Source organism: Chiloscyllium plagiosum, unplaced genomic scaffold, assembly GCF_037043375.1.
Source record: "Chiloscyllium plagiosum isolate Xiang-an unplaced genomic scaffold, Cpla_swu_hap1 HiC_scaffold_5, whole genome shotgun sequence".
NCBI lineage: Eukaryota > Metazoa > Chordata > Chondrichthyes > Orectolobiformes > Hemiscylliidae > Chiloscyllium > Chiloscyllium plagiosum.
In genome coordinates, this window is record NW_028270143.1 from 119,663,352 (window position 1) to 119,675,202 (window position 11,851).

General features: G+C 43.5%; 1 protein-coding gene across 2 annotated transcripts in view; it reads right to left on the minus strand.

Moving 5' to 3' along the window:
• acvr2ba (activin A receptor type 2Ba) overlaps positions 1-10,618 on the minus strand; it is a 224,165-nt gene extending 213,547 nt beyond the window's left edge. The window contains exon 1 of one of the 2 annotated variants that reach the window (XM_087987597.1): positions 9,927-10,618. In XM_087987597.1, the coding sequence (XP_087843723.1) occupies positions 9,927-9,975 (49 nt within the window). In that variant the 5' untranslated portion in view covers positions 9,976-10,618. Of the gene's footprint in view, positions 1-8,410; positions 8,974-9,926 lie in introns of those variants that run through there. The other variant, XM_087987598.1, reaches the window with a different exon arrangement.
• Positions 10,619-11,851: the final 1,233 nt, after the last annotated feature.

The window sequence follows — 11,851 nt, forward strand, 5'->3', positions numbered from 1 at the left end:
TTAAAAGGACCCGTCTTTGTAACTGAAGTGGTACAAACCCGGGAGGAATTCAACTGCTCTACCTCACCCCGTCGAGAGGGGCTAGGTGTGAGAGTGTGGCCTTCTTTCTCCCCGCGAGGTTAGAAATTGATCCTTTCAAAAGTTACAGTCAAGAACTGTGCAAAAACAAAATAAATGACCATGCAACTGTGGAAAATAGCACAACTGTTAAACTATCCTCAGGGCAACAGTGATGTGGTATCTCAATGGGCCCAATCCAAATGCAAGAGTCACCAAGGTCTACAGATGCTGGAGATCAGAGTTGTGCACGTTGCTGGAAAAGCACGGCAGGTCAGGCAGCATTCGAGGAACAGGAGAATCGACGTTTTGGGCCAGAGCCCTTCAATACTGCACAATGAACTCGGCCACCAATGACCTGCCCTGGGGGGTACAGGCACATTTTATCCTTCTTTCTGTTCTTCCTCTCACCTTATTTTTCCTCAGCCCTTTCCGACAACGCAGGTGGACAACAGGAGAGGCTCCCACTGCTTCTCCCTCCTCACTTATCTTTATTTTACACCATCCCCACGTAAAACTCCATGGAAGAGCTGGTTCATCATACAGCTCCCGCATCCACATGAAGACTCTGAAACGTCAATAGGCAGCTAAATAGGTGATTCCACATGGGCATAGCTCAGTCAGTGGGTTTTATATTTAACTCTGAATGGAGCTGCAGAGTCTGCAAAGATGCAGCTGGGCTGAGCCGAGAACACAAGACAGAGTGAGTTTATATAAATCCATCACTAGAACTTTCAAACAAGCACCACGATGTAGCTTGGTTGGTGGCAAGGGCACTGCCGTCAAATTGTTCCTGCAGACAACTGCATGCTCTTCTCAAGGAGGGCAGGGGAACAGATGCCGTGGCATTTGTTGAAGGTCATCCTGTGCTGTTCAGGATGCTCCCAGGGACACACAGGTAGACAAACATCAGATGTGTCTGGGGGAAACCATCAACGTGGTGAAAAACTGCCCAAAACATGCAAGAGTTGTCTTCAAATGAGGACAAGCAGACTGCACCTTCCAAGGCCATTCAAACTATGAGCAGCAGGCCATTCAGCCCCTCTGAATCTGCACAGCCACTTAACACAATCATGGCTGATCTCCTCTCAGCCTCGACTCCACTTTCCTGTCTCTCCGCGTAACCCACCAACCTGTTACTAATTAAACATTTATCACCTCCTTAAAATTTACTCAGTGTCCCAGCATCCACCATACTGTGGGGGGGTGAGTTCCACACAGATTCCTGACCCTTCGAGAGAAGTTAGGGCAGCACGGTGGCTCAGCGGTTAACACTGCTGCCTCACAGCACCAGGGTCCCAGGTTCAACTCCAACCTCAGGCGACTGTCTGTGTGGAGTTTGCACATTCTCCTCGTGTCTGGGTGGGTCTCCTCCGGGTGCTCCGGTTTCCTCCCAAAATCCAAAAGATGTGCAGGTCAGGTGAACTGGCCACGCTAAGTTGCCCATAGTGTTAGGTGCATTAGTCTGAGGGGGGTGGGCTGCTTTTGCGGAGGGTCAGTGTGGACTTGTTGGGCCGAAGGGCCTGTTTCCACATTGTAGGGAATCTAATCTAATCTCATCTGTTTTAAATCTGCTACCTCTAATCTTAAACCTATGACCTCTTTATTTTAGAATGCCCCACAAGGGGAAACAACCTCTCTATATCTACCTTGTCAATCCCCTTTAACATATTATCAACCTCAACTAGATTTCCTTTCATTCTTCTGAACTCGATGGTATCAGGTGAAACTGCTCGGTCTCTCTTCATAAGACAATCCTCTCACTTCTGGCATCAACCTCGTGAATCTCCTCTGTACTGTTAACAACTAGGTGCTGACTGACTCACAAAACTCTGAACTGTTCTGCCCAGGACTGTAGGAAACTACAGGAAGTTGCATGCATAGCCTAGACCTTCACAGAAGCCAACCTCCCATCCATTTACACTTCGCTGCCAACAAAGAGCCCTCCCACCCCAGTTATAACCTCTTCCATCAGGCAGACGATAAAGAAGCTTGAACACTGACACCAATGGTTTCAAGAACACTTCTTCCCTGCCATTATTAGACTGATGAATGGACTCTCTAATTTCAAATAATGTTGATCTTGCTTTGCACACCTCCTGTGCAGCCATAACCCTTGTACACCTCGCTCTGTCTAAGCCCCCAATGTTCAGCATGTCCTTCTTCGCTATGATCTCCCTGTACTGCTCACAAAACAAAGCTTTTCACTGTACTTTCGGAGCGTCGCTCCGAACGCTAGTGCGCTTCCAATTAAACCTGTTGGACTGTAACCTGGTGTTGTGTGATTTTTAAACTTTGTACACCCCAGTCCAACGCCGGCAGCTCCAAATCATGTTCACTGTACTTAGTCACGTGACTTCAATACATCCAGTCAAATCGTAATGCTTGGGACCACCTGCCACAAAGACATGGGGGGGGTGGGCACTATCTGAAGTCACTTAGCCTGGTAACTTCAAGAAACCCTCAGGGCAGACACTAGTCGCTGAAATGTGTAAACGTTACAGATGTTACAAATTGGATTGAGGCACCTAACATTGTTACATGGGCAATGTAGAAACATTGTATTTGTTTGCCTTTGGTTTAAAGTTAATTCGCAGGATGCGAACTCACTAGCTAGGCCCAGTATTTATTAACCACCCTCTGGTCAATTAGGGATGGGTAAGAGTCAACCACATTGCTGTGGGCCTGGAGTCACATGTAGGCCCGACCAGGTAAAGCCAACGATTTTCTTCTCTTAAAAAAAAGGGCATTAGTAATGGGTTTATTTTTTTAAAAACCACAAATCGACAACTAGCTTTTAACTCCAGATTTTTAACTGAAGTCAAATTTCACCATCTGCCCTGGAGGGTTATACGTATATCCGCAGGGCCACTACACCTCAACCCCTCCACATTTTTGATTTTGGTTTCCAGAATGTACTTTTCAGAAGTTTTATAATCTAGTTTTAAAAGAAATACATGGATCCACCATCTTTACCATAATGAAACATCCCAAAAAGGTGCTTCACAATGGAGTTATAAAACAGAATCCAGGTGACCAAAACTTTGGTTTAAGGAGCAGGTTTTGAAAGAGAAGAGAGAAGTACAGCAGTAGGAACAGGCGATGCTCACTGCTACGGTGTAGGCCTTTGGTGACTGATGGGCACCACAGCGTTTGCAGTGCATTATCAGCCTTGGATAACACCATTCTGATTCAGTTCGTTTCTTTGCTTCCACAGTACAAGCTTCCGTTTGATTTTGAGTTTACGCTGTTTTTGGTTTGGTGACCCCGGAAGAGGGCAGATTTATTTTCCCTGCATATCAACTTTGGAGCCCAGTGGGGCTTCTATTTTAACCCCGCATTATCCCTTCTCAAGAAGTGCTTGAAGGGGTCGGTGCAAGGGGAATTTTGTTTTCCTTTGCAATTGGTAGAGGTACCTTTCCCCTCTGACCTTTAGGTCATTGTTGTCTCCGTCCTGGGAACGTTTGGCAGGGACGGAGCTGAGGGAGTTTGATATTTAGTTTTCCCTTGCGTTCGACTGAGTGGTGGAACGCTTATTCCACATCTCAACCCCGACTGTCCCCGCTCCAAGAGTGGTTGGTGGGAACGAAGTTAAGGAAAGCAGTTTTTTTGTTTATTTGCTTGCCTCCCACCCAGTCACTGGGACTTTATTTCGGTTCGAGAGTGGGGCAGACGTTTACTTTGCCGTTTTAAAACAACACAGTGGGCTTTACTCTGTACTGTCCCCATCCAAGGAGAGTCTGACGGGGGCAGTGTCAGGGAGGGTTTGATTCTTCTGTTGCATCTTTCATTTTAAAAAAAAAGTAGAGAGGCAGAGGGCTGTTTGAGGGGGATCTCCACAGGGACAGAGGGGTGCTGGAGCTATAAAATAAAGGGATTAGGCATGCAGAGATCTCAAAGTCGTGGGCCTGGTGCACACAATAGGGATATAGAGGCAGCAAGGCCTAAGAGGGATTTGAAAACAAAGATGATTTTTTTTTAAATTAAAAATCAGGGCGTGGCGAAACCAGGAATCAACCTGGGTCAGGAAGATTACAGGGGCGCTGGAATTCGGTGCCATCTGGGACTGAGACAGCAGGGACATGCTGGTGAGCTTGGTGGCAACACAGGAGTGAAGCTGCTAGTTAGGCCAAACTGGCACTAGGAACGGGAAGAGAGCAAATTGAAATCTGCCAACCTAAACAAGTAGCAAATCGTGCCAGATGTCAGGGAAGGGTCAGCTTTGCGAAGAAATAACTCACAAGGTGCCACCTTCCAAAATGGTGGATTGGGGGAACAGTGGATGCCATGCTGGGTGAGGAGGTTTAAAAGAAACACTTTTGACCCAAGTACTATCCACGGATACTGTCAGACCTGTTGAGCTTTTACAGCAATTTCTGGTTTTGTCCATGAACCTTTTATCTTGCGTGCTCCATTTTCTAGTTCTCCCTTACCTAACCATCTCATTACATCCTTAACAAAAGTCTAATAAATTTACCTTTGGAAAGCTGTATTGATTTTGTCTGATTGCACAGTGGTTTAGTTAGTTAGTGGACTGCAGCGGTTCGGGAGGGCAGCTCACCAGCACCTTCTCAGAGGCAACTAGGGATGGGCAATGAATACTGGGCCCAGCCAGCGACACCCATGTCCCACGAATGAACAAAAAAACCTCCCTTAAGAATAGGTTCCAGACATAGTAATGCTACATTAACTGGTTTGTAATTTCTAAATTATTTTGACATTGGCTGGAAATGTGTGCTGAATTACTTGAAACTTTGGTCTGAGTTTTTGTTGGCGTCCTCAACTAATTTCTCAGCTGTTTAAAAAATAATCTCAACTTTCTGTGCTTCAAGTGATCTGAGGTAAGATGGAGAATGAGACCTTTAACCTCAGGTCACATGCTAAGATATAGCAACATTATCGTGAACATGTCTCTTAAGCATATACTGGTTATGTTGACAGGGAGATATAGCACTTCCCCCATTTTCCAAGAAAAAAAAAATCCCAAATAGATAGATATACACTATTGTATGTAGGCAGCGTAAATAGCCAAGGTCTTTTCCCTGAGGTAGAGGAGTCCAGAATTAGAGGGCATAGGTTTAAGATGAGAGGGGAAAAGATTTAAAAGGGACAGGAGGGGCAACTTTTTTCCATGCAGAGAGCGGATGGGTATACAAATAGGAAGGGGTTTAAGAGGGATATGGGCCAAGTGCTGGCAAATGGGACTAGATTAGGTTGGGATATCTGGTCGGCATGGACGAGTTGGACCGAAGGGTCTGTTTCCGTGCTGTACGTCTCTATGACTCTATTACATTTAAGCAAAAGTTGAGGACACGGTAGTTGAGAAACTAAAATAGCTTGGACTGCATAAAGGGCAACTCTTTATTTTAGTAAGGAAAAAAGTCCTGGAAAATGGCGCAGTTTGTGCCTTGAGGAAGCCGAATGCGAGAAAAAGGTGAGGACTGCAGATGCTGAAGATCAGTCTCAAAAAGTGTGGCACTGGAAAAGCACAGCCAGCCAGGCAGCATCCGAGGGGCAGGAGAATTGACGTTTCAGGCATTAGCCTTTCATCATTCCTGAGCTTATGCTCAAAACCTCAATTCTTCTGCTTATGGAGAATACGACTCCTCTTCATCACGAATGATGAAGGAGCTTATATCCGAAGTGTCGACTCTCCTGCTCCTCGGATGCTACCTGTCCAGCTGTGCTTTTCCAGCACCACACTTTTTGAATTTGAATGGGCACCAGACCTTAATTACTCTGGGCAAATCAATCACTTGAATCTGACTCCAGCACTTCAAACTTTTCAATCACTCCCCTATTTTACGAAGAGTACAAAATGCTTACTGGAAGAGTTTCAAAACAAACAAAAAAAAAAAATTTTAAAAATCAAAACCAATGGCTTTACAAGCCTCCATAGCTAAAGCCCAGTTGGTTTAGGAATGCCAGTACAGCCCAGCCCTCATCTAAAAAGATGTCCCCAAAATTCTCCTCATGCTCTTGAAATATTAGCTGAAGCTCAAGACCACTTTCCCAACACTTTTCCAGCGTTGCCATCGTTTTGTGAAATAAGGAGGGTTTTTTTTTTGTTCTTCACAGCTCCTCTTGTTCATCAGTTGTTGAGTTTGGTTATGTTAGAGATAGACAAGAGCACTGAGCATTTTGTGTCATTACTGTCAAGTAATATGCTCGCTTGATTGACAAGAGTATAATGGGCTGCTTTCTATAGTAAACAGAATGGAGAAGATTGGAGCTCAGTGTGTTATTACAATATTCTTTAATAGGTGCCATATGGGTTCCATTGGGCACTTAAAATCGCAAAATATACCCAAAAAGAACCAAACAGAAAAAGGAGAAAGGTAAAAGCAGTCTAATGGAATAAAGATTAAAGCTGTAAAATAACTCCATTCAGAATGATCTCATCTAAACCAAACCAGTTTGTGCAGCTTATTTGTCACACGACAGATTAAGAGCAACAGACTTAGGTCAACACATTTCAAATTTTGTATAATTCTCTTAAGCAACACCAGAACTGCTCCTACAAACAACAGATCCATAATCACTGAAGCATATGGTTCAGAATGCTCTTAACATGCCAAATGCCAGTCTGCACCCAAATATCTATTGATCACACATTCATCACAAAAGTAGTGAGAACACACCTAAGCTCTCATAGTAAATTAGATAAAACAATCTGATCAGAGTATTGACTTTTCTTTTGTGATGAAAGTTGCAACAAACTTTTTTAAAAAAGTAGCTATTTTTGGTCCAAAGCTGCAAATGATAAGCAATTGCCCATTGGTACAGTTTGCAAAATTCGCTTCAGAAATGTTGACAGAAATTCAGGAGGGCAAGAATTTAATCCAGGGATTTTCAAAACACGGGCTCACAGAACAGCAGGTGGCTCATGTTTTTTTTGATTGTACCTTGTAAAACCAGGACTTTGAAAATGTGAAGGGCAGCTAGTTTATAGACTACACTCTTCAGAAACAACTTGCACTGTACGTTTTGACTCACTTCAGCTGGTCAAATGGGACTGTGGTCTAATATGAAAGCAGGAGGAGTGTGAAAGAACCTTGCTTCAAAAAGCAAAGGAAATATTATTTTACTTTATTCAGGGGCAACAAAGCAGCAGTCTTTTTTTTGGCAGCAAGAGTCTGTGGGGGGCATAGGGGCAGAATTCAAATATTTATCATTCTAAAATTAAACATTGAACGTTTATTTGAAAAAGTAGCCTTTACAGCCTGTTTATAATCATGCCCATGTGGTGAGCTGCTGAGCACTGATGAAAATAAAATCATTGTAAGGAAGATGTCACATAAAGTGTGCGGGCATGGGATTTAACCTCGAGCATTTAAAGGCAGAGAAATGATTATTGCCTGGTATTACACATCCAACATAAACATTATTTACTCTGCTTTATAATTTTTTTCTGTTAAAGAAACACTTCAGATTTTGGCACAAATATTACATTTAAACAAAGTTGAGAACGCAACCAGTTGAGAAACAAAAATAGATAGGGCTGTGTAAAGGTAAGCTTCTTTCTTTAGTGAGCAGCATAGATAATACAGTTTGAGGAGACAAACAAAAACCACAAAACATTAGTAGGAGCAAAACTAAATGCAAAAGTGGGCCATTCAGGCCAAAAGGTATTTAAACTCGTTTCTATCCCTTTTGCCTTCATTTACTTTCCCCTTAAATGCAATTTAAAACCAGCTGCCAGTAAGAAAACACATCACATCCCAGACACTGTTGTTATGTGAAAATGCAAGCATGTAACATTGCAGGAGAAAACAATTCTCCCCCCCCCATATATATCAAGTTAAATCACATAAACAAACCACTTAACCAGAAAGTGGAGATGGAATTGCAACACAATGTTTTCAGTCAGTAAATGCCACAAATGAGTAGATTTATCAATAGATCTGACACCCAGTAATAAAATCAACTTCAGAAGCTATGGGCTATTATAAAACCCTAAGTTATTTCACTTACACACTTCCCTAGATGGTGTGGCTGTGTCTGAATCCAGTTCTAAAGGTTAACTTTTAATCTCCTCTCAAGGAAAAACCACAACCGGCAGCAGTTCCTGCTTTCCTAACACGTCTTCACAACATTTTATTTTTTTTAAATACATGTTGCCACAATTTTAACAATATCAAACGAGTGGGGGGTGCTAACCAAAGTAGGCACCAAGTGATGAGCTAATCCAGGCATTACAAAACAGAAACACAAGCACCATTTTGGACACAATGGACTATTTTATTTCAACTCATTCGCTCCACGTTATTCCGCCGGGATTGCCAAAGCAGATTTTTTTTTTAAAAAAATAACGAATTAAAAGTTTAACAACAGTTAATAAAAAGCGCCTCACCCATTCTCGCCAGCGTTTCCCTTACAGTGAAACTGAACCGCGTCCCCTCCAGATGACCACAGTGCTCCCTCGGTTAAAAGAATGAATCAGATGTTCTCACTCCAGCGGGCTGAGAATTGTTACAGCTCTCCTCCCTCTCCCTTAAAACACAATGTTAGCCCGGGCTCTCCTTTCCTTCCCTTCCCCCTTCCAGTGGTTTCTCATTTCGTATCCAACAGCCATGTGACAATTCCCCCAGCACACACACACACACACACACATACATACATACATACCCCCTCAACGTAAATACACAAAGGCTAATCTCCAAACACGTGCAAACTTGGGTTAAGAGAACAGAGGGTTTCTTTTAACAAAAATAATACGATAATTTAAAACCATAGAGTGGAATCGACCATAAATAAAGAGAAAGGGGCTTGGTGCATATTTAATTGCCCAGTCTAAATGAGGCTACGCGCAATTTTCCTAGAGAGGCCAGTGTGTGTTTGGTTATGGATGCACGTGTAAGAATGCAAAGCTGATCTTCCCCACTATATTACAAAACAAAATGTTTCCAGTGGACGGATCGTCTTTGTTTCCACTACCACCCGATCAGCTTCTGTTGATATCTCCACAACACCCTACAATCCCTCCCCACACACACACCCTCTCCCCCATAACCAACTCAAAAGATGCTGCAGGGATCTCCCCCAAAACTTCAATGTTTCGGATTAACATCGAGACGGCAACCACATCGCAAAACCAAAACAAAAGTAGCTGTCCCGTGAAAAGTTGGGCATTATCTCTAACCAAGAGGTTGCAATAAATTCCTCCACCTTACACACACATGCTGCGATATCAAAACAAAGGGGCTGTGAGGGAAGAAATCGTCTTATTTTTTTTAAAAAAAGGGGGGGGGGGGAATTTTCCGCACCCACTTCCTTTGAATAAGATAGTGGAACCAACAAAAAAAAACAGAAGCTGGATGTTTACACTAAGTTTACAAAGAAAAGGGTTCAGGGCATTTTCCAACTCCAAATAGCTAAGCCAAAACTTTCCCCGTTACGAAATAAAAATAGAGGGAGGAATGTACAATGTAAAATGTTCCCGATTTTAAAATTATTTTCTTAGATAAAATCTTATCCGTGCCTTCTGTATTCCGAAAATCGAGCTGCCCCACTTTACAAATCAGGCCACGTGAATCAATTGAGGAGGGAGAGAGGGAAATCAACACACAGCAATAGGAAAACCACAATGACTCCCCAATACGATACAAAGTTAAACTCAAACTACACACAGACACACAGAAATCCTGTCACCTCCCACAGAACAAACCACAAGCATCTGTAGTCATTTATAAACCAACAAAAAAAAAATCAAAGCTACACAGTAGAGATGTAGAATCTCTGAATCTTTCTACCCCCACACTCATCACCCCCGAGTTTCTCCACAGTCTTGAGATTAATTTCACAGTCTGTGTAAGAGACAAAATAATTAGGGGAGGGGGGGGGGTCTCACAACCGCCAATTCTTCTTACCTGTAGAAAAAGTTGTCAGAAGTACAAAAGTCAACCAGCAAGCAATCATATTCAAATACACCAAACGTGGGGTTAGTTTCCTGCGGGCGAGGGTATCTGTTCAGTTCGTCAACATTTAAAACGTGTGTCTTTCTTCCTTAAGACACACACTCCAAGGAGAGAGGGGGGGGGGAGAAATAGAGCTGGAGAGAAATAAAATGACACACAGTTGGCACCAGGGCCCGTTGATCTCCACGTTCTGTAAGTAGTCCAACACTCAGGCACAAACAACACAGAAACCAAGTAGTTGCTTATTTTTTTTGTTGTTGTTCCTAGAACCACCACCTTCTCCTCCTCTTCTGTTGCGTTTCCTCTCTCCTCCTCCTTTGACGCTTGTATGTGTGTGTGTGTTTGTGTGTTTCTCTCTCTTTCTCTTTCTCTCTCTTCCCCTTTCTTCCAAAATAATTGATGAGATAGATAGATGTATAATTATTTCTCCCTGCGGTAAATGCAACACACAAAAAGAAAGTTCACTGTTGGCTCAGCAATCCCCAGTGCACAGCAGCAAACGCAGAGCTAGATCTTGACTCCAGGAGCGGCAGAGCTTGGCAAACGTTCAGCCTTAGCAGAGAATGGGTCATAATTATTATTTTTTTTTTGAATGGCCGGCGGTGTGGTGAATCCACGGGAAAAAAAAACTGAACCCAGTCCAAAATGGCTTCTAAAAAAGCTTGTCCAGCGGTGAAGCTGGGAAACCCGGATGTTTGCTTCAGAGAAAGAGAGAGAGAGAGAGAGAATAATAGCAGCACCCTGGTATCAGCTGTACAACACTGGCTCCAAGTGAGTGAGAGAGAGAGAGAGAGAGAGAGCAAAAGAGAAAGAAAGAAAGATCGAGACGCTGCCAGAAATACATGCACCTTGAAAAAATACATTGGAGAGATGCAAAGTGAGAGGTGACAGTGGGGAGGATGGGCTAATGTATCAGTTACTGTGATACATTGAAAAATGTATCTTTCAATCAACGCTTAATAGTAGGACAGGATGGCAAGGGAAATTGGATATTCTCTCGGTTTCATTTCTACTCCTTCCTCTCTCACCCCTTTCCTGGATAGTTTTATTTGTAAATATTTCGGGATTCCTTGCACAGGGATTCCGAGCTGGGGGGTTTTTTTTTAAACACAGGGAAACGGTATTGAAGGGGAGGAGCGAGGGAGGAGGGCGGTTCAATTTCCGTGGCGCTTTTAAACATTTGCATTCCAGTGATTTCAGATTACTCGCCACCAACGGGCCAGCTTTCTCTCTCTCTCTCTCTTAAAGCGGGCAGCACACTTTTATTAGCCTTGTATGTATTGGGGTGGGGTGGGTGTGTTTTTAAGAAAGCAGAAATTTTGCGCTCCTTAGAATCTGTACTTGCCACAGGACGATAACACTTGAAGGAAGTGAGTAGGGTTTTTTTTTTGTAAATGAATGAGTGACAGTTTCGTTCAGGTGATGGTCACCCCTTCTCCTCTTCTCTCTCTTTAGTAATTTCATCCCCTTAACCCCCCCCCCCCCCCCCCCCATTTCACAGATTAAACAGACCTTTAGACTGAGAAATAGCAACTGAATACAGTCTGAGACGCCGCTACTTTCAAGTGGGTCTGGGTGGGTTACCCTTCGGAGGGTCGGTGTGGACTTGTTGGACCGAAGGGCCTGTTTCTGCACTGGAGGGAATCTGATCTAACTCTGTCTCTCGGTATTTCTGATTTGGAGGTGCCGGTGTAGCACGGGGGTCATCTCGGTATTTCGATCTCATCGCATTCCCATTTTGGTGTCAAGCGGGAAGTTTGTACACTTGACACACAACTCTGTGTGTGTTTTGTAAATGGAATCACCCGCCTTAAATACCTTCTCGCCGAGCACCTGACAGAACCGTAGGCTTGTCCAGCGCCAAAAGAGGCCCCTCG